The sequence below is a fragment of the Eleutherodactylus coqui genome, chromosome 6, assembly GCF_035609145.1.
Source record: "Eleutherodactylus coqui strain aEleCoq1 chromosome 6, aEleCoq1.hap1, whole genome shotgun sequence".
Taxonomy (NCBI): Eukaryota; Metazoa; Chordata; class Amphibia; order Anura; family Eleutherodactylidae; genus Eleutherodactylus; species Eleutherodactylus coqui.
In genome coordinates this window covers 208,389,789-208,413,124 of record NC_089842.1, presented here as the reverse complement: position 1 = coordinate 208,413,124, position 23,336 = coordinate 208,389,789, and the positions used below count along the sequence as shown (strand labels likewise).

Sequence of the window (23,336 nt, the reverse complement as noted above, 5' to 3'; positions counted from 1 at the left end):
GCCCCGCCGAGTGGTACACATCAGAAACCCACTCCACAAAATAAGAGGTGAAAATTACGATCTGAACCAAGCACCCTCGACTGGGAAACAATGCTATATCAACATGCATAACTTAAACTAATGCAGGGCGAGCCTCCATAGGACCTCAGCACAGACCCCTCTTATCTTCAAGATTAAATATCAAGCATAAAAATGGTCAAGACCAACAGAGAGAGGAGTAGAGACCAGACGGGAACCCCAAGACTAAACAAGAGCCAAAACGAGATGGATAAGTATCTCAAGAAAAAACACAGCTCACCAGCTGCACAGAAAAGTAAAACTACAATTTACGCACAGCCAGACCTAGATATAGAGGATTCTGATGCAGACACTGCTTCAATTACCTCAGATCACAACGAATACCAGGATCAAGGAGTAATTTCAAAAGCTTTCTTCAAACAATTCCTAACACAAGCTATCTCGCCTGTTCTAAAGGAACTAGCTGATATCAAGACTGAGGTGAAACACATAGGGCGCAGGGTCGAAGAATTAGAAAACACTCAACAAGATATTCTCCTCCACAGCACTGCGCTACAGGCCAATCTAACAGCACAACAACACCAGCTAAATCAGGCTATGCTACTACTCGAGGACCAAGAAAATAGAAGCAGACGCAGAAATATCCGCTTCAGAGGGATCCCCGAGTCCATTGCCAGAGAAGAACTCGAATCCACAGCCATACAAATTTTCCAGACCCTTCTTGGAGAACAACGCACAAAAGACATAAAAATAGAACGCATCCACAGAGCGCTGCGCCTCAAACCCTCCTCCACAGACCCACCAAGGGATGTAATTTGTGGACTCCTCAGTTATGTTGACACTTCAACCATTCTACAGAAAGCACGGGAAGCCCAGAATGTCCTCCTAGAAAACTCCAAGATCCTCCTCTTCCAAGATCTTGCTCCAAGCACACTGGCAAAGAGACGAATTCTAAAACCCGTAACAGATGCCATGAGAGCAAAAAAGCTCCCAATAAAATGGCTCTTCCCCTTTGGTCTGGCCACCTTCAAAGAGGGACAACAGATCTCCATCAGATCGCCGGAAGACCTTAAAGAAGCTTGGCAAAAACTAGAGATTCCACTGATCGACATCCCTTCGTGGCTTCCAGTTCAGCTGCAACACCAGATACCACAGTTGACGAAGGCAGAGGGATGGAAGCTCACTACAAAGCGGAAAAAAACGCAAAGACAAGCCGACGACTGACCCACAACTGACGTATGCATAAGGTGGTCTCTCTTTCTTTCTACTACCTTGTCTTCCCCCGCAGGTGGACCCTGTTCCTTCCCGTTAATACACAAAATTTTGTGTGGACTCTAACATGCCGGGACTTGACTGGATTCACCTATCTGGGACTCGTGAGTGGATACCTCCTTCACTGTTATCCTTATATTTAGATGTCGTTAAATTGTTCAGGCTTCTATTTCACTTGAGAGACTGCACTCTCCCCTCTGCTCCCCTCCCCCCCCCCCCCCCCCACAACCGACCCATATTGTCTCCCGTTTGAGACAAACCCTGGGGACCAGGTGGGGAGATAGACGCGTATTCCGGCAGACGGCCTTATAACATTCAGGGGACCCTCTTCTGTTTGAATAGAGTAATTATAACTCACATATTACACATTAGACACTTTAGGAGACTCACCACGAGTGCTTACAAGGACACATAGGAGATGTTAGAGAGAAGCTGTTATACCCAAATGTGCCACACTTTGTGGTCACTTTATGGGACGGGACTGGGGCCGTTCTCCAACCGCTCCCCTTAGGCGGGCCAGAGATTGCGCAGGAGGCGGGTGGCGCTAGAGGCGAATCGCACTGAGAACCACTGCGACTTAACCTTGGCTCCCTCATCCCGCCCCCCCCCCACACACACAAGGTATAACCAGACCACTATTGCTCAAAGATCCCTGAGGTCTGGGCGGCTCGCCCAATTACCCCCCACCCCTGTGAGACACACTTGCTCTATACCCCCACACGCGCGGCTGTGTTGGGAGGGCCTGGCGGATCCGCCGACTTCACACACTGTGCGGTAGTTGCACGGAGGCCGGCGTTTTCCCTGGGTCTCACACACACCCGAGCACACTTCAATGTTTGCTTGCTACTAAACATAGTGAGCCCTGTTTACAAGTTCTGTTTTGACGAGATGACTTACCAATCAAACAAGATGATGCCTAGAGTTTCATTTAACATTCCCCTTTTCTCTTACAAATTCAATGGCAGAACTTAACTGCATTTCCTTTAATGTAAGAGGAATGAACACTCCCCAAAAACGAAGCCAGATCTTCTCTATACTTAAAAAAATGAAGTCTGAAATAGTGTTCCTACAGGAAACACACCTCAGACACAACCACCTTCCCAAACTCCCCACTTATCGATACAATAAGTGGTATCACAGCACCGACACCTCAGCCTCGAGAGGGGTCTCCATAGCAATTGGAATTAACACTCCCTTCAATATAACCCTCATGAAAACAGATCCTTACGGCAGATTTCTGTTTCTAAAAGGCACCATAGCGCACAAAAAAATTTCATTTGCAAATATTTACGCCCCTAACAAAAACCAAATTCCATGGTTAATCCGCACCTTGAACGATTTTGCAGAATTTGCAGAGGGTATAGCGATCATAGGAGGAGACCTGAATCTAGCAATGGAACCAGAAATAGATACTACAGCCAATACTCCCTTGATACCCTATAAACAACTCCGTAAGCTCAAAAGCACCCTCTCAGATTTGAATCTTCATGATGCTTGGAGAATGTTAAACCCTGAAGTAAGAGACTTCACCTTTTACTCCCAATGGCATGTCACATATCACAGGCTAGACTACTTTCTAATATCAGGGACCCACGCCCAAGCTATTAAAGCAGTGGACATTGGGCCCATCTCAATATCAGACCACGCCCCAGTCTCTCTAAAACTTACCCTCGGCAGTCTGCCGGTGAGAGAGTGGACGTGGCAGCTAAACCCTACATTAATAGACCATGAGGAACAAACAAAGACTTTAACAAACAAACTTGAAGAATTCTTTAAATTTAACAACACCCCTGTAACACCACAACCGATTCTTTGGGAAACGCATAAGGCCTTTGTTAGAGGCGAATTAATAGCCCTTGGCACAAAGTTAAAGAAACAAAGAGAAAAAGAGGTCAATGACCTACTGTCCCAAATCTCTAACCTAGAAAAGTCACATAAACACTCACAGGATCCCAAAGTTCTGAGCGAACTAAAAAACACTAGAATCGAACTAAAAAACATACTAAACATAAAGACAGAAAAAGCCCACCTCATCTCCAGATATAAAATATACTCGCACAAAGATAAAGGCTCCAAGCTCATGTCAAACCTAATTAAGAAACAAAAAGAAAAAGCCTTTATCAACAAAATAAAATCCCCCCTAGGCAACGTAGCAACCTCCACAACAGAGATAGCAAAAGAATTTGAAAACTACTACACATCTTTGTATAACCTAAATGACCCCACAACCAGCAATAAACAGAACGCAGACTCAACAGAAATAATTTCTTTCCTCAATACACTTGACCTCCCCATGTTAAAAGAAGAAGAGAGAGCCCAGTTGATACGCCCATTCACCCAATCGGAGGTATTTGACACACTATCTTCCATCCCTACCGGGAAAAGCCCCGGCCCGGACAGGCTCCCAACGCTCTACTATAAAAAATTCGCGAAAACGCTATTACCACATTTCACGAACCTGTGCAACTCGCTTCTCCAAGGTGCGACGCTGCCCAAGCAAGCTCTCGAAGCCTTTATCACTTTGATTCCAAAAGAGGGCAAAGATCCAGAAATTTGTAGTAACTATCGCCCTATCTCACTATTAAATAATGACCTTAAATGGTGGGCAGAGCTCGTGGCTCAACGCATAGCACCAGTAATCCCCAAGCTCATCCATCCAGACCAAACGGGTTTTGTCCAAGGCCGGGAAGGTAAATTTAATACAACTCGCATCATCAACGCCATCAACTACGCCAAAACTAACGGAATCCCGCTCACCCTTCTTAGCATAGACGCTGAAAAAGCGTTCGATCGAGTGAGCTGGACTTTCATGACCGACACATTGACTAAATTTGGCTTCCCAGCACAACTCATAAAGGCGATACTATCTTTATACTCTAAACCCTCAGCCAGAATCCGGGTAAATGGTTCATTATCAAACTCCTTCCCTATTAATAACGGTACTAGGCAGGGTTGCCCACTGTCACCAACCCTCTTTATATTAGTTATGGAAACTCTACTACAGAAGATCAGACAAAGCCCAGACATTAGAGGACTAAAGGTAGGGAACAACACCCACACGACAGCTGCATTCGCAGACGATCTTCTGATACTAATGTCCAACCCCAAAAAAGTGCTCCCTAAAAGTCTGGAAATCTTTGAACTTTTTGTGAAAATCTCAAATTTTAAAGTAAACTATAGTAAATCTGAAGCCCTAAACATCACAGCCCCAAACACCACAATAAATTCACTCAAAAAACAACACTCCATTATTTGGCCCTCCTCAGGTCTAAAACATCTAGGTATCATATTGACCCCAAATCCTGCCTTTCTTTTTAAAGCCAATTATGTCCCCCTTCTTAAGAAAGTACACACTCAACTCCAGCAATTAAAAGTTCCACACCTCTCATGAATAGGCAGAAAAAACTTAATCTCCACTTACATCCTGCCCTATATCCTCTACACTCTACAGACAGTACCAATAGAAATACCAATGAGTTTCTTTACCAAACTAAACCAAGCTTTTAGTCATCTGGAATAAACGCAAACCCCGCCTAGCTCTTACTTACCTATGCCAGAAAAGAGCGCAAGGGGGCTTTAACCTACCCAACGTCCTACTCTATTATAAGGCCATTCACTTAGCCAGATGGCTTTCATTAGCTAACCTAGATAAAAACCCACCAGACACAAAGCTCGAAAAAGACGCTTTGCAGCCCAAAGACCAATACTATCTTTGGTCACCTGGCCCTCTCACGAATACTATCTCAAATCTAAGCCCAACCACGAGAGGTACTATTAAAGTAGTCCGCTCCTTACGACATGGTAAAGACCCCTTAGCAAAAATAGCCCCAATGACTCCAGCCTCCCTAATTCCGGCAATACTAGCAAACAAACCGAAAGAGGTGACCGGAGCCTGGACACATCTCAGCTCAACAACTATAACCGAGATATTAAAAAATTGTCGTCTTACTAATCCATCTCAAATCCAAAAATTAATTCCAGACAAACCAGTCAGTTTCATAGAGAACCTAGACCTATACAACTCTATCAAAAGATTTCAAACAATCTTTGGCAATAGAACAAGAGACCCACTCTGGTATGAGACTTATCTATCCTTAATACCACTTCCAAAGAAAAACATGTCTCTCTTGTATAAGAACCTACTCCTCAACCAAGCCCCAGAAAAACCCTGGTATATTAGAGAATGGGAAAACGAGCTAAAAATTTCCCTAAACAAGAAAGAGACCCAGAAAATCCTCAGCAATTCACATGGATTCTCCAGATGCGTCCGGATTCAGGAAAACTCGTTTAAAATCCTAACCAGATGGTACAAAACACCTGACTATCTATACAAAGCAAACCTCTCGCCAAATAATAGCTGTTGGAGGTGTGACGCCGGCAGGGGCTCTATTCTACATATTTGGTGGCAATGCCCCGCGATAAAACCCTTCTGGGAGGAAATCACCAAACAAATAAATAAAATATGCAAAACGTCATACACTTTCACCCCAGAAGAGGTCCTCTTATGGAAGCCCACCCCGCAGTTCACGCCATCGAAAAAGCACCTCCCGACAATACTCTTGTCGGCAGCTAAACTTATCATCCCACTCCTTTGGAGGGAAAAAGCAACCCCCACTCTGGACCTCTGGAGAGACAAAGTCTCCCAGATCTACAGATTCGAAGAACTAATAGCATGGGAAACAGCAAGCAGAGAGAGTTTCCTTTCAGTCGGGAACCCCTGGACCCATTATTTCACCGCGCCTCAATAAGATCTGACCTCTCACTTTACTTCTCACTTTAACCCTTACCATCGCCGAAACTCACCCTGGCTCATCGACACAATTCTCAATTTTCAACACAAAACTTATCATCTCGTAGTTTCTTTAATGCTTTAAAAGTTAACGTTTCAACTTAAGTTCACAATCATTCACCCATTCCAAGTTTACAAACAACCTGCTACCCTGCTATGCACCAATATCAATATGCATGTTCTTTGTGTTATGAGGCTTCATAATTTTGCTATGCAAGGCCCTGCGTGGCCAATTCTTATTGAATTATTGCTGATTTCTAACTTTGAACAACCAATATTGTTTGTAATACAAATGTAAAATGTATCTTCTATATCGTGAAAAACAAATAAAAGAGATTGTTTAAAAAAAAAAACTTTAGTATGCATCCTGTGGAACATCTTGTGGAATTTATTGTGTTTTTTTGCGCGGACTTTTATTGTGGAATTATATCTCCTGCATGTTAGAAATCTGCTATAACAATTTTGCAAGTCATCCTGAATTTCGGAGCAGAAAGCTCTTCCTCTGTGGAATTTAATCTTGCAGTTTTGAAGTAAAGATGCGCAGATTTTAAAAGGTGAGGAGTTCAAACCCCATGTGGACTAACTCTGTCTCAAGTGAAATGTACCTAAAGGTAATCTATGATTTTGTTCTCCTTCACTAACATTGTTATGATCACTGAAAAAAAGAACAAATCATGGCAATAATTGGTGAGTATACATGAGGCTTTGATGGGGTGTATTCGGTCTTTTTTTTATTACTACTGTGGTTCAGATGACTGTCAGTTATGTGCAGAATGAGATTTTCATTGCTATGAGCAAGCATCTTGTGCGATAGAATGTATTTGATTGCAGAGGAATATGATAGGATTGACCTTGAGGTTTGTTTGCAAATAATAAAAGCTTACAATTTCTAATTTCCATCAAATAATTTGAAAATAGAAAATATTTGCAAAAAGCAGGACATTTAATATCTTCAGTTGGTTTTCAGTTTGCCAGTTATCAAAGCACATTTTGTATTTTTTCCATAATAACATGTTTCTGAAAGAAGCTCCTCATACAGAACAAGCACTGCCCTACTATAGTGTCCACAGCTTCTTACAGATACAAATATGACCAGTACTTGGGATAATATTCTACATGTTACAGACGTTATTTCTCTATTGATTTTTTTTCCTGGATGCATGTTCATACTAATTGTGAATATTTTGGATTGGAGGAAGAACAAAAGACTTGAAATAACTGACCAAATAATCTCAGGACTTGGGATATTTGTCCTTTTTCACAGAATTTATCAAATAAGCTTCAGATGCTTTACACTGACCTATGGGCTCAATGTAACTAACAGTTTTGTAAAGTTGAGCTTTAATTTCACTTATCTGTCTCTAATTTCCTGTGTTTCACTATTCTCTGCATGGCTCGCCATTCACTTCTGCCTGAAGATTGTTAACATCAACCAAAATCTCTACATCTATATTCAGCGTACATTTCCCCAGATGTTCCCTTGGATCCTCCTTCTATCTGTTCTTGCTTCTTTACTTATAAGTGGTCCAGCTGCACAGGATCTGCAAAGAGAATTATTAAATTCTACTAATGTTAGTTATTCACCTCTGAAAACTTTTATTTCCTTAAAATTGTATTTTGTATTTACTTCTCTTTGTTTTTTAATATTTGTTATATCACTTCTGCTCGCAGTTGTATCTCTATACAGACACATCTATCGAATGCAACATAATGCTATTAATTTTAGAGCTGAGACTGCTGAAGCTCATGTCACTGCGGTGAAGACTCTTATATCCTTACTTGTTTTAAATATTCTGTATTTTGTTTTAGTGGTCTTTGCAGTACACGATTACGGTCAGCTACTAAAGGAAGAGATTCATTTCTTCACATTTACAATTTGCCATGCTGTTTTCTTACTAACGTTGATATGTGGAAATAGAAAGCTACTGAACAAGTTACATGGTATTTGGCTTGGGTGTTCCTCTAGACTACTGTCAAGCACTTACTCCGATTGAGATGGTAACTCTATGGATTATTTTAGACACTTATGCTCCAAGATTTTAGTGTAATATCTAGAAATGCTATAAATAGTAAATATGATATATGATGTATAATTCCTTCTGTCTATGGTAAAGTTTTATGAGAGTCAGGAGCCCAAATATAGATACTGTTGCTGATTTGTATTGTTTCATACTTCTCAAAAATTGTATGAGCGTTCTCCAACACTCTAAGAAAAACAGTTTAGATTAAAAAATAACTTTTATTACATCAAGTTAAAAAGAATGGAGGAATAAACTCTAAAAACAAGGGGGACCATCTTACACCTTTCAAGCCAACTTTTCTGGCTCTTATTCAAAAGATCCATAGTCATCGCTCTCCAAATTTAGACCACCTTGCTGTTTTTGCTTTATTATGTTCATTCCGGACTTGTAGAAAGACAGAGGAAGTGCTATTATTCCTTAAGAAACACCAATATTTTTGAACAATAGTCTTCCACAGTTGTTGTGCTGCATTACTTGATGTCAGATTTTAATTGTGTGTATAGTGAGTAGTGTGCATTCATACGTATTATGGAAAAGTGCCCAGGGTAGTAGTGTGTTGGTGATGTAAGAGGTTGAGCGGTGCCTTGCACCCCTCTGCTCCTATAATGCAGACAAATTCTGCAGTTAAGTCCCATATGCTCTGGTTCAAGACTCAGCTGGAAGGGCGAGAAGGGAGAGCCCTTCTGCCAGCCAGAAACCACATCTAGGGAGGAGAAGGGCAGGATAGATGGAGGAAACACTGGTTTATCACTCCAATGTCTCTGCCAGACCAGAGGTAGGGAAAGAGTTAACAGAAGCACTTTGTGCCATGATTGTGAAGCCCAGTGCAGAGCTACTGGGAGGAGATCTACCCCCTCTATGATACATGTAGTGACCTGGCTAGCACATCATTCCCCAGGAGGATAGCCCATTGGTAGGATTGGTGTGTGAAAAAGGTTCCATCTCCCCATCCAGGACAAGCCAGAAGGCTCAGGAAAGTCTTGGGGGCAGTAAGGAAACCTGTATATAAGGATTGGGAAAAGCAGCCCTTTAGGGAGTGAGAAGCAGAGATATTATCAGCAGAACCATGTGTGCTGCTTGCCAGTACATAGGAAAAGGCTCCAGGACTGTGAAAGAGGGCAACATCAGCAATATGAAAGGCCAGCATAACAGAGACAGCAGTCATGGTGGCAGCCACTGCTGATGGAGAGTGGCCATGATAAGTGTATAGGATGGCTGCCATGGACTGAGAATAGTTCATGCCGGATACAAAAGACCCTAATGTTGGGAGGCAAAGGTGAAAAACCAAAAGGCCCTAACAACAGGGGGTAGAGTTGCCACCTTTGTCCTGAAAAAATACTGGCCATGGTAAAAAGGGGCATGTCTGGAGGTCTGGCTTATCACAGCAGTTTTTTTCCCTTTATCTCCTGTATCTAATTCAGCAGCTGTGCGCATGTGCGGGATCTAGGCCAGCGCATTCTCACGAGTAGATGATGTTTAGTGTGAATCACACTAAACGTCATCTACTTGCGAGAACACGCTGCAGACACTCACATACAATCTACACGCAGATGCAGATTACTGACCACAGGTCATCTACTCGCGAGAACATGCTGCAGTCTGCAGATGCTCGCATCAAATACAATCTACACGCAGGAACATGTGACACCCCACAGAGCGGCCCCATCATTAATAGTGACACTCCACAGACCAGCCCTAGTGTTAATAGTGACACCCAACAGCAGCCCCTGTAGTGATAGTGGCATTCCACAGCGGCCCCAGTGTTAATAGTGACATACCACAGTGACCCCAGTATTAATAGTGACACCCCATAGTGGCTCCCTGTAGTAATGGTGACATCCCACAGTGACAACTGTAGTAATGGTGACATCCCACAGTGGCCCTCTGTCACAGATGACAGCTGCGGTAGAGGATCCAGCTACCGGCACCCCTTAATTGTTTTTCAAGGAATGGCTTTAAATATAAACCCTTCTCTGAAAAACAACCCAAACGGGTGTAAAAAAAAAACTCAGTTTAAGTCCCCGCCTGCTGAAAGAACTTCAGTGCAGCCGGGTACAGTGGGAGACAGGATACGACTGAGCTCCGGCAGCTGAAGAAAGGGGAGTATGATTTTTTTTTTTTTTTTTTAACACCAGTTTGGGTTGTTTTTCAGGGAAGGGTTTATATTGAAAGCTCTTCCTTGAAAAACAATTAAGGGGTGTTGGCAGCTGGATCCTCTACTGCAGCTGTCATCTGTGACAGCTGCGGTAGGGAATTCTTTATTCCCCGCGGGGATGAAGAAAACATCTGCCGCATGTAGCAGATGTGTTCTTCTTCCCCGCGGGGGACACGGCAGCCTGATCAAAGTACTGGCCTGTAATAGGGCTGGTAAAAAAAATGGCACCGGCCTGGCAGGAAAAATAACAACCAGGCCGGTGAATCACCGGCCGGGTGGCAACCATAACTGGGGGCTAGAAGATGGTGGACTGCAAGGTCCTGAAGATCAGACTGCTGAAGGTTACAGGTTGGTTGTGGTCTGAAGGACTAAGCAGCTGTGTTATGGCAGCAGTAAGATATCTAATGTTGTAAGCATAGATAGGAGGTGTTCCTATCCAGAGAGTGACCTGGGATAAATATAGAATGCATAATGTGATGTCAATGGTATCGTGCGTCATGGTGTCAAAAGGCGGCTTCTACAATGGAAACAGGTCTCCACTATAAGAAGAGTTGGTAACGGCCAACAGCTGATTGAAGTTATGAGTGACACTGTTTAGCTAGTAGCTTGATGACCTAGGTTTATTTTGCGTTATAATGTATGAACTACATTGCGAATTTCTGTAAAGAATCTCAATAAAAGCTGGTGTGGCCAGTTTGCATCAGAATGCGATGTCTTAGAGTGCAATTTGTATGTGTGCAAACCAACTGTCTTGCCCAGACAGATGGTGATCAATTTAGTTATAATCCCAAAAGCATCACATCATGTATGAGCAGTGAGCTCTTCTTACACATAAATGTGAAGGTGCATGTTAGCCATGGCTTCAGCAAAGCAGTAGCAAAAACACTTGGTACACTTCAGTACTTTTATGCATCTAATATCTGAATACAATTGCATGACATATATTCACATTAAAATGCAAGGTTCTTTGCACATCAGTGGGATCATCTGTCAGTTATGTCCAGGTCACCATTGCTTTCAGACAGGTACTTTACGGAAAAACACCTCTGTTTGGGTCTAAGCATCCAAATGAACTCAGGGAAAGTAGGATACCAGACTATATACTGTAAATAATATGCCTGGGAAAGATGAGTGGATGTAGGGCATCACAAAAGCAACAAAAACAGATTCAGTCAGCACTTCCTACAAATAAGTGAACTTTCTCACTGCTGAAGAGCACCATAAACTAAGTTACAGAAAGTTACAGGGAGTTGGAGGATGTAATTTTTATACTCACCTGCTCCCCTTCATTATCCACTGACACAGTCTATGAAAGGTCTGAATATGACTTTTCTTCATACTGCCATGCAGGGGCACTCCCATAGAAGTCTATGAGTGAGTGCATACCTTACTGTCTGAAAAGAGTCTGATTTAAGACCGCACGCAAACTTCACCAGTGAACACCATGGGAATTGGAGAGCAGATCAGTATAAAAATGATATCCCTGGCTCCCCATCACCTCACCGAACAGCACTATCACTTAGTTTTGGTGCTGTTCGAAGGTAACAGGTTCCCTTTAAATGTAACGCAAGCCATGGCTGCAACAAATACAGCAGTAAAACACACACGCTTCAGAATTCATACAAATTTAATATCTGAAAAAAACACTCATGTATACTAACTACATAAAATTGTAGGGTTCTCAGTGCACTTCTGTTGTGTAGACTATCCACCCCTCTACGCTAAAGCTTTTAATTATAGTATAGTGCCTGATATCCTACTTTCCCTGAATCCATTTGGAGGCTTAGGCTAAAGAGAGGTTAGAATTAGGTATTGTACTACCAAATTAGATCACCAGGATGTGGCAGATGTGTCTACATGTTTTGATCAAAGTATACCTCAAGAACCTTGCCATTTTTGTGGTTAGTATATATAACATTTATGCAATTGTATATAGATATTAAATGTGTAGGAAGTAGAAACATCTGCTCTTAGATATTTCAGCTCACTGGATGCAACGGTGCTTTAAACAAAAAATAATAATAATAATAAAGAGTGTGTATAAACCATGAGAGCATAGACAGGCAAAGCTCGGCCAAATGGAGTAAATACAAGAAGGAAGGAAAATGAGTTGTTACTTGGTTACTGTTACTTAACCAGTCCTGAGCTAGGGATCCCAATTTGATATTTAAAGGGAGGATGGGATTCACTCTGGAGCTAGTGGTCTGTGATTTTTTTCTCCCTCTCTTCCTCACCATTTTATTTTTGTTATATGTCTCTTGGGTTTCCCTTTCAGGGGTTTTGAGATTTACAGTAGTGGTGAAGAATATGGATCATTTGAAGGCCAGATGTTCAGATATGTGGAGCACTGGCGTACCGTCCGTGTTCGCAATGGTGTACCAGTCCCTGAGCTGAAGGTGCCCAGAGGCCACCCTCCACCATATACAAATGTACATAGAGTGCATTAGCGGCTGCAGCAGAGAAGCCAGTAATGCACTGTATGTGCGGCAAAAAAGAAGACAAGAAAGGAGGGTGGAGGAGGAGAAAGACAGGCAGACACACACATGGCACGGAAGCTGCTGCTGATGTAATCTCCCTGCGCTCCTGCAGAGTGGGCAGCATCTCCATGCCTGCTGGTCTCTCTCATCTATCTGTCTCTCATCTATTTATCTGTCTCCCTCATCTATCTGCCATTTTCATCAATCTGTCTGTCTGTCTATCTCTCTTATTTATCTACCTGTCTCTCCCATCTATCTGTCTTTCTATCTCATATCTTTCTATCTCTTAGATATGAGAAAGGTACTGGTAAGAGATAAGTGAGCACACTCGTCCAAGCTTGATGCTCGTTCGAGCATTAGGGTACTCGAGATGCTTGTTACTCGAGTTGAACACCACGCGGTACTCGAGTCAATTGCATTTCCTTCCCCGCATGTTTAGCGCCATTTTCTAGCCAATAGACATGCGGGGAAGGCATTACCACTAGCTGCTGTAACGTGCCAGCCCTCTCCCGCCCCCACAGTAGTGAGTGGCTGGGCCGATCAGGTGACCGCCGAGAACTTAAACTGGTCCCGCCCACGGCTCGCCTCAGACACATGCTGGCAGAGGTTAGGGAAAGTGCTGCTGCTGATATAGGGAAAATGTTAGAGTAGAATCCCGTCTTCAAGAACCCCAACGGTCCTTCTTAGGGCTACTCTTCATAGTGTGCATTACTGTTGTGGCTGGCTGGGAGCAGTAGTGCACCAATTTTTTTTTTTAAGCATTTCGGGCTGTGCAGGCCATTTCAACTAAAGCGTTTTCAGTCTGCAGTGTATTATGCAGAGCTTAGGGAAAGAGCTGCTTATATAGGGAAAGTGTTTGAGTAGAATCCTGTCTTCAAGAACCCCAACGGTCCTTCTTAGGGCTACATCTGACCGTGTGCATTATAGTTGTGGCTGGCTGGGAGTAGTAGTGCATCAATTTTCGTATTACGCATCTAGGTCAGTTCCCAGCCTTTCAGTAATTGAGTTATAAGCCTGCAGTGCTGTACAACCAGCTCTCACCATAAAATTGCTCTCTAATATTTCCTAGCCTACTGCAAATGACTTCAGTTATACCGTTCTGTGTCTGCAGTGCATTAGACAGAGGTCTCACCGCTAAACAGTACTGTAATATTTCCTGGGTCACTGCAAAATATTTCAGCTCTGCCGCTGTGCAGAGCGCCTCACAATACCCTTTCCTTGGTGGGGTTGAGATAGCCGCAGTTACCCGCACTATCCACTGGCTTTAGAGTCTTCTCCCACTCCACACAGCCTCCATTATCTACAAGTCTCTGCGAGCGGTAAATTACCCCTAGGTATCAGCACAAGACAGCAGGTTAATTTTTTCAAATCACAGCATAGAGCCTCCGCTATCTACAAGTCTCTGTGTGCGGTGAATTAAGCCACAGTTGTCAGTGCTTTACAGTGGAGTAATTTATTTGGGCCCTGCTTTATTCTTAATCCACCATGATGAGGAGTAGGGGTAAACGTCTAGGACATGGACACGGACGTCCAAGTGAGGGTGTGGGCACAGGCCGAGTACCTGGGCGCGGTGAATTACAGCCTGCTGCTGCGGGATTAGGAGAGAGACAAGTTTCTGGGGTCCCCAGCTTCATATCACAATTTACAGGTCCGCGTAGTAGACCTTTATTACAAACAGAGCAGTGTGAGCAGGTCCTGTCGTGGATGGCAGAAAATGCGTCCAGAAATGTATTTGACCACCCAGTCTTCTATGCAGTCTACTACTCCGGGCCTAGAGACTGCAACTCTAAATCCTCTGGCTGCTGCTCCTCCTTCCTCCCAGCCTCCTCACTCCATGAAAAGACATATTCAGAGCAGGCAGACTCCCAGGAACTGTTCCCGGGTCCCTGCCATGAGTGGGAAAAACTGGTTCCTCTGTCACCTGAGGAGTTTTTCGTGACCGATGCCAAACTTTTAGAAAGTCCCTGGAGTCTGGGTGATGAGGCTGGGGACTTCCGGCAACTGTCTCAAGAGCTTTTTGTGGATGAGGATGATGAGACATAGGATGATGTCTGTCAGTGAGGTAGTAGTAAGGGCAGTAAGTCCGAGGGAGGAGCGCACAGAGGATTCAGAGGAAGAGCTGCTGGACGATGAGGTGACTAACCCCACCTGGTTTACAAAGCCCACAGAGTACAGGGCTTCAGAGGGGGAGGTGAGTGCAGCAGCAGGACAGGTGGGAAGAGGCAGTGGAGTGGCCAGGGGTAGAGACAGGGCCAGAGCCAAGAATCTCCCAACTGTTTCCCACAGCGTCCCCTCGCGGCAAGCCTCCGTGCAGAGGGCTAGGTGTTCAAAGGTGTGGGTGTTTTTTAGTGAGAGCGCGGATGACCGACGAACAGTGGTGTGCAACCTGTGTCGCACCAAAATCAGCCGGGGAGCTCCAATATCAGCCTCACCACCACCAGCATGCGCAGGCATATGATGGCCATGCACCCCACAAGGTGGGACAAAGGCCATTCACCGCCTCTGGGTCACACCACTGCCTCTTCCCCTGTGCCTTAGCCTGCCACACTGATCCAATCCCCCTCCCAGGACACAGGCACGAGCGCCTCCCGACCTGCACCCACACCCTCACCTCCACCGTCCTCCACTCCATCCAGCAATGTCTCTCAGTGCAGCATTCAAGTGTCGCTAACACAAGCGTTGGAGTGGAAGCGCAAATACGCTGCCACCCACCCGCACGCACATGCTTTAACGTGCACATTCCCAAATTAATCAGCCTGGTGATGCTGCCGTACAGGCTTGTGGAAATGGAGGCTTTCAAAAACATGAAAGCTACTCGGTCCCCAGTCGTCACTATTTTTCCCGGTGTGACGGCCCAGCCCTACACCAGCACGTCTCCCGCAACATAAATCATGCCCTCATCAACGTGGTTACTGGGAAGGTCCACTTAACCACGGACACGTGGAAAAGTACTGGCGGGCAGGGCCACTATATCTTCCTGACTGCACAATGGGTGAACTTGGTGGAGGCTGGGACCGAGTCAGAGCCTGTGACTGCTCACGTCCTACCCACACCCAGAATAGCAGGTCCTACCTCGGTGCTGGTATCTGCGGCATTTTGTGCCACCTTCTCCAAACCCTCCCCTCCTCCTCCTCCGCCACGTCTACCTCTCAATTAAGAAGTGTGAGCACGTCGCCAGCAGTCGGCAGCACAGCGGTGGGCAAGCATCAGGAAGCCGTGCTGAAACTAATCAGCTTAGGTGACGAGGCACACTGCCCCCGAGCTGTTGCAGGGTCTGACAGAGCAGACCGACCTCTGGCTTTCGCCGCTGAGTCTCCAACCGGGCATGGTCGTGTGTGACAACGGCCCTAACCTGATGGCGGCTCTGCAGCTCGGCAGCCTCACACATGGGCCATGCCTGGGCCCCATCTTCAAACTAATAGTTCAGCGGTTTCTGAAAAACTACCCCCACTTGTCTGACCTGCTCGGCAAGGTGCACCAGGTCTGCGCACATTTCCGCAAGTCCACCACGGACGCTGCCACCCTGAGGACCCTGCAATGTCAGTTCAGCTGCCAGAGCACGGACTGCTGTGTGACGTGCCGACACACTGGAATTCTACGTTGCACATGTTGGCCAGGCTGTATGAGCAGTGTAGAGCAATAGTGAAATACCAGCTGCAACATGGGCAGCGGAGTGGTAGTCAGCCTCCGCAATTCTTTATTGAGGAGTGGTCATGGATGTAAGATATCAGCCAGGTCCTTGGAAACTTTGAGGAGTCTATCCAGATGGTGAGCGGCAATCATTAGCGTTACCATCCTGCTGCTTTGCTGCTAAGAAGTTTGCTCCAAAGCATAAGGGCCAACGCTTTGCAGTTGGAAGAGGAGAAGGAGGATGACAGTATGTCGCTTGATAGCCAGACCACCCTCATGTCTATATCTCAGCGCGTTTTGGAGGAGGAGGGGGGGAGGAGGAGGAGGGGGAAGAGACAGCTGGGCACACTGCAGAGGGTACCTATGCTGCTTGCATTTAATCTGCTCAGCGTGTATGGGCTGTAGAGGAGGAGGATGGGGAGGAGGATCCTGAAAGTCATTTTCCTAGGGAAGACAGCGATGTGTTGCGTACTGGGACTCTGGCACACATGGCTGACTTCTTGTTAGGCTGCTTTTCTCGTGACCCTCGCATTAGACACATTCTGGCCAACACTGATTACTGGGTGTACACCCTTCTCGACCCACGGTATAAGGAGAACCTTTCCACTTTCATTTCTGAAGAGGAAAAAGTACGAGAGTAATGCAGTTCCACAGGGCCCTGGTGGAAAAAGTGATGCTAAAGTTCACATCTGACAGTGCTAGTGGCAGAAGACGCAGTTCCGAGGGCCAAGAAGAAGGGGAGGAGCGGGGATCAGACAGCATGTCCAGCACAGGCAGGGGAACACTCTCCAGGGCCTTTGCCAGCTTTATGGCTCACCAGCAAGACTGTGTCACGACTCCCCAGTCAAGGCTGAGTCAGAGGGAGCACTGTAAAAAGAGGGTGAGGGAGTACGTAGCCGATCGTACCACCATCCTCCGTGATGCCTTTGCTCCATAGAACTACTGGGTGTCAAAGATGGACACAAGGCATGACCTTGCGCTGTAAGCCCCGGAGGTGCTGGCCTGCCCTGCTGCTAACGTCTTGTCTGAGAGGGTGTTTAGTGCAGCTGGGGTATTCATCAACTGCCAGTGCCCACATACTTACACTCATAAAGATGAACAAAGGCTGGATTTCCCCAGACTTCTTTTCTTCACCGGCGGAAAGCAGCGGAACCTAATGATTCTTTTCGCTACAACTAGAGATGAGCGAGCACCAAAATGCTCGGGTGCTCGTTACTCGGGACGAACTTTTCGCGATGCTCGAGGGTTCGTTTCGAGTAACGAACCCCATTGAAGTTAATGGGCGACCCGAGCATTTTTGTATTTCGCCGATGCTCGCTAAGGTTTCCTTGTGTGAAAATCTGGGCAATTCAAGAAAGTGATGGGAACGACACAGCAACGGATAGGGCAGGCGAGGGGCTACATGTTGGGCTGCATCTCAAGTTCACAGGTCCCACTATTAAGCCACAATAGCGGCAAGAGTGGGGCCCCCCCCTCCCAACAACTTTTACTTCTGAAAAGCCCTCATTAGCATGGCATACCTTTGCTAAGCACCACACTACCTCCAACAAAGCACAATCACTGCCTGCATGACACTCCACTGCCACTTCTCCTGGGTTACATGCTGCCCAACCGCCCCCCCTCCCCCCCACAGCGCACACCAAAGTGTCCCTGCGCAGCCTTCAGCTGCCCTCATGCCACACCACCCTCATGTCTATTTAGAAGTGCGTCTGCCATGAGGAGGAACCGCAGGCACACACTGCAGAGGGTTGGCACGGCTAGGCAGCGACCCTCTTTAAAAGGGGCGGGGCGATAGCCCACAATGCTGTACAGAAGCAATGAGAAATAGAATCCTGTGCCACCGCCATCAGGAGCTGCACACGTGGGCATAGCAATGGGGAACCTATGTGCCACACACTATTCATTCTGTCAAGGTGTCTCTGCATGCCCCAGTCAGACCGGGCTTTTTAATTCATAGACACAGGCAGGTACAACTCCCTATTGTGAAGTCCCTGTACCTACAGCATGGGTGGCTCCCTGGAACCCACCGGCGATACACAAAAATATCCCATTGCATTGCCCAACACAGCTGAGGTAGTAATGTCGTGCTTAATGCAGGTGGGCTTCAGCCCACACTGCATGCCCCAGTCAGACTGGGGTTCTTTACAAGTGGAAACAGATGCATTTATAATTCCCTGTGGACCCACAGCATGGGTGGGTGCCAGGAAGCCACCGGCGGTACATAGAAATATCCCATTGCATTGCCCAACACAGCTGAGGTAGTAATGTCGTGCTTAATGCAGGTGGGCTTCGGCCCACACTGCATGCCCCAGTCAGACTGGGGTTCTTTATAAGTGGACACATGTAGGTTAAACTCCGTGTGCACCTACAGCATGGGTGGCTCCCTGGAACCCACCGGCGATACACAAAAATATCCCATTGCATTGCCCAACACAGCTGAGGTAGTAATGTCGTGCTTAATGCAGGTGGGCTTCGGCCCACACTGCATGCCCCAGTCAGACTGGGGTTCTTTACAAGTGGAAACAGATGCATTTATAATTCCCTGTGGACCCACAGCATGGGTAGGTGCCAGGAAGCCACCGGCGGTACATAGAAATATCCCATTGCATTGCCCAACACAGCTGAGGTAGTAATGTCGTGCTTAATGCAGGTGGGCTTCGGCCCACACTGCATGCCCCAGTCAGACTGGGGTTCTTTACAAGTGGACACATGTAGGTTAAACTCCGTGTGCACCTACAGCATGGGTGGCTCCCTGGAACCCACCGGCGATACACAAAAATATCCCATTGCATTGCCCAACACAGCTGAGGTAGTAATGTCGTGCGAGACAACCCCGATGCAGGGAGGTAAAGAAAGCTTACCGGAGCGCTTACCTCAATCCCCGCGCTCCGGTGACTTCAATACTTACCGCTGAAGATGGCCGCCGGGATCCTCTGTCTCCGTGGACCGCAGCTCTTCTGTGCGGTCCATTGCCGATTCCAGCCTCCTGATTGGCTGGAATCGGCACGTGACGGGGCGGAGCTACACGGAGCCTGCATTCTGCACGAGCGGCTCCATAGAAGACTGCAGAAGACCCGGACTGCGCAAGCGCGGCTAATTTGGCCATCGGAGGGCGAAAATTAGTCGGCACCATGGAGACGAGGACGCCAGCAACGGAGCAGGTAAGTATAAAACTTTTTATAACTTCTGTATGGCTCATAATTAATGCACAATGTATATTACAAAGTGCATTATTATGGCCATACAGAAGTGTATAGACCCACTTGCTGCCGCGGGACAACCCCTTTAATGCAGGTGGGCTTCGGCCCACACTGCATGCCCCAGTCAGACTGGGGTTCTTTAGAAGTGGACACATGCAGTTACAACTCTGTGTGGACCCACAGCATGGGTGGGTGCCAGGAAGCCACCGGCGGTACATAAATATATCCCATTGCATTGCCCATCACAGCTGAGGTAATGTCATGTTTAATGCAAGTGGGCTGCGGCCCACACTGCATGCCCCAGTCAGACTGGGGCTCTTTAGAAATGGGCACATGTAGTTACAACTCCGTGTGGACCCACGGCATGGGTGGCTCCCTGGAACCCACCGGCGGTACATAAATATATCCCATTGCAGTGCCCAACACAGCTGATGTAACGTCAGCTGTAATGCAGGTGGGCAAAAAATTAATTGGATTACACTGTAGGCGAGGGCCCACAAAAATTGGTGTACCAACAGTACTAATGTACCTCAGAAAAATTGCCCATGCCCAACCAAGAGGGCAGGTGAAACCTATTAATCGCTTTGGTTAATGTGGCTTAAGTGGTAACTAGGCCTGGAGGCAGCCCAGTTTAACGAAAAATTGGTTCAAGTTAAAGTTTCAACGCTTTTAAGAGCATTGAAACGTATAAAAATTGTTTAGAAAAATTATATGAGTGAGCCTTGTGGCCCTAAGAAAAATTGCCCGTTCGGCGTGATTACGTGAGGTTTCAGGAGGAGGAGCAGGAGGAGGAGGAGGAGGAATATTATACACAGATTGATGAAGCAGAAATGTCCCGTTTTGGATGGTGAGAGAGAACGATGCTTCCATCCGCGGGTGCATAATACGTATTGCTTAGGTATCGCTGCTGTCCGCTGGTGCAGAAGAGAAGTCTGGGGAAATCCAGGCTTTGTTCATCTTGATGAGTGTAAGCCTGTCGGCACTGTCGGTTGACAGGTGGGTACGCTTATCCGTGATGATTCCCCCAGCCACACTAAACACACTCTCTGACAAGACGCTAGCCGCAGGACAAGCAAGCACCTCCAGGGCATACAGCGCGAGTTCAGGCCACGTGTCCAGCTTCGACACCCAGTAGTTGTAGGGGGCAGAGGCGTCACGGAGGACGGTCGTGCGATCGGCTACGTACTCCCTCACCATCCTTTTACAGTGCTCCCGCCGACTCAGCCGTGACTGGGGAGCGGTGACACAGTCTTGCTGGGGAGCCATAAAGCTGGCAAAGGCCTTGGAGAATGTTCCCCTGCCTGCGCTGTACATGCTGCATGATCTCTGCGCCTCCCCTGCTACCTGGCCCTCGGAACTGCGCCTTCTGCCACTAGCGCTGTCGGATGGGAAGTTTACCATCAGTTTGTCCACCAGCGCCCTGTGGTATTGCATCATTCTCGAACCCCTTTCCTCTTCGGGAATGAGAGTGCAAAGGCTCTCCTTATACCGTGGGTCGAGCAGTGTGTGCACCCAGTAATCCGTAGTGGCCAGAATGCGTGTAACGCGAGGGTCACGAGAAAGGCATCCTAACATGAATTCAGCCATGTGTGCCAGGGTACCTGTACGCAACACATGGCTGTCTTCACTAGGAAGATCACTTTCAGGATCCTCCTCCTCCTCCTCCTCCTCCTCTTCCTCCTCCTCAGCCCATACACGCTGAAAGGATGACAGGCAAGCAGCATGGGTACCGTCAGCAGTGGGCCAAGCTGTCTCTTCCCCCTCCTCCACATCCTCCTCATGCTCCTCCTCCTCCTCCTGAACGCGCTGAGATATAGACAGGAGGGTGCTCTGACTATCCAGCGACATACTGTCTTCCCCCGGCTCTGTTTCCGAGCGCAAAGCGTCTGCCTTTATGCTTTGCAGGGAACTTCTCAAGATGCATAGCAGAGGAATGGTGACGCTAATGATTGCAGCATCGCCGCTCACCACCTGGGTAGACTCCTCAAATTTTCCAAGGACCTGGCAGATGGCTGCCAACCAGGGCCACTCTTCTGTAAATAATTGAGGAGGCTGACTCACACTGCGCCGCGCATGTTGGAGTTGGTATTCCACTATAGCTCTACGCTGCTCATAGAGTCTGGCCAACATGTGGAGCGTAGAGTTCCACTGTGTGGGCACGTCGCACAGCAGTCGGTGCACTGGCAGATTAAACCTATGTTGCAGTGTCCGCAGGGTGGCAGCGTGCGTGTGGGATTTGCGGAAATGTGCGCAGAGCTGGCGCACCTTTCCGAGCAGGTATGACAAGTGGGGGTAGCTTTTCAGAAAGCGCTGAACCACCAAATTAAACACATGGGCCAGGCATGGCACGTGCGTGAGGCTGCCGAGCTGCAGAGCCGCCACCAGCTTACGGCCGTTGTCACACACGACCATGCCCGGTTGGAGGCTCAGCGGCGCAAGCCAGCGGTCGGTCTGCTCTGTCAGACCCTGCAGCAGTTCGTGGGCCGTGTGCCTCTTCTCTCCTAAGCTGAGTAGATTCAGCACGGCCTACTGACGCTTGCCCACCGCTGTGCTGCCACGCCGCGTTACACCGACTGCTGGCGACGTGCTGCTGACACATCTTGATTGCGAGACAGAGGTTGCATTGGAGGAGGAGGAGGAGGAAGGTGATTTAGTGGAGGAAGCATACACCGCCGCAGATACCACCACCGAGCTGTGGCCCGCAATTCTGGGGGTGAGTAGGACGTGAGCGGTCCCAGGCTCTGACTCTCTCCCAGCCTCCACTAAATACACCCAATGTGCCGTCAGGGAGATATAGTGGCCCTGCCCGCCTGTGCTTGTCCACGTGTCTGTTGTTAAGTGGACCTTGGCAGTAACCGCGTTGGTGAGGGCGCGTACAATGTTGCGGGAGACGTGGTCGTGCAGGCCTGGGACGGCACATCGAGAAAAGTAGTGGCGACTGGGAACTGAGTAGCGCGGGGCCGCCGCCGCCATCATGCTTTTGAAAGCCTCCGTTTCCACAAGCCTATACGGCAGCATCTCTAGGCTGATCAATTTTGCAATGTGCACGTTTAACGCTTGAGCGTGCGGGTGCGTGGCGGCGTACTTGCGCTTGCGCTCAAACTGTGGCGCTAGCGACGTCTGGACGCTACGCTGAGAGACATTGCTGGATGGGGCCGAGGACAGCGGAGGTGAGGGTGTGGGTGCAGGCCAGGAGACGGTAGTGCCTGTGTCCTCAGAGGGGGGTTGGATCTCAGTGGCAGGTTGGGGCACAGGGGGAGAGGCAGGGGTGCAAACCGGAGGCGGTGAACGGGCATCGTCCCACCTTGTGGGGTGCTTGGCCATCATATGCCTGCGCATGCTGTTGGTGGTGCCTCCCCAGCTGATCTTGGCGCGACAAAGGTTGCACACCACTGTTCGTCGGTCGTCAGGCGTATCTGTGAAAAACTGCCACACCGTAGAGCACCTTGACCTGTGCAGGGTGGCATGGCGCGAGGGGGCGCTTTGGGAAACAGTTGGTGGATTATTCGGTCTGGCCCTGCCTCTACCCCTGGCCACCACACTGGCTCGGCCTGTGCCCACACCCTGACTTGGGCCTCCGCGTCCTCGCCCGCGTCCACGTCCTATAGGCCTACCCCTGCCCCTCAGCATGGTGTATTACCAGTGATTTGATTTCCCAGGCAGGAAAGAAAGTGGCGCAAGCCTGCAGCCAAAATACAATTTTTTCCCTTGTTTTTCAAAGGACAAGCCACACTGCGTGTATTCAATGAATACTACTAAGTTTAATAACTGTGT

At 47.5% G+C, this 23,336-nt stretch overlaps 1 protein-coding gene across 1 annotated transcript in view; it reads right to left on the bottom strand.

Annotated features, from left to right (window-relative positions):
- Positions 1-7,435: 7,435 nt before the first annotated feature.
- LOC136631583 (embryonic protein UVS.2-like) overlaps positions 7,436-23,336 on the bottom strand; it is a 167,935-nt gene continuing 152,034 nt past the window's right edge. The window contains exon 13 of the mRNA XM_066605867.1: positions 7,436-7,620. Coding sequence (XP_066461964.1) covers positions 7,595-7,620 — 26 coding nt within the window. The 3' untranslated portion in view covers positions 7,436-7,594. The remainder of the gene's footprint in view (positions 7,621-23,336) is intronic.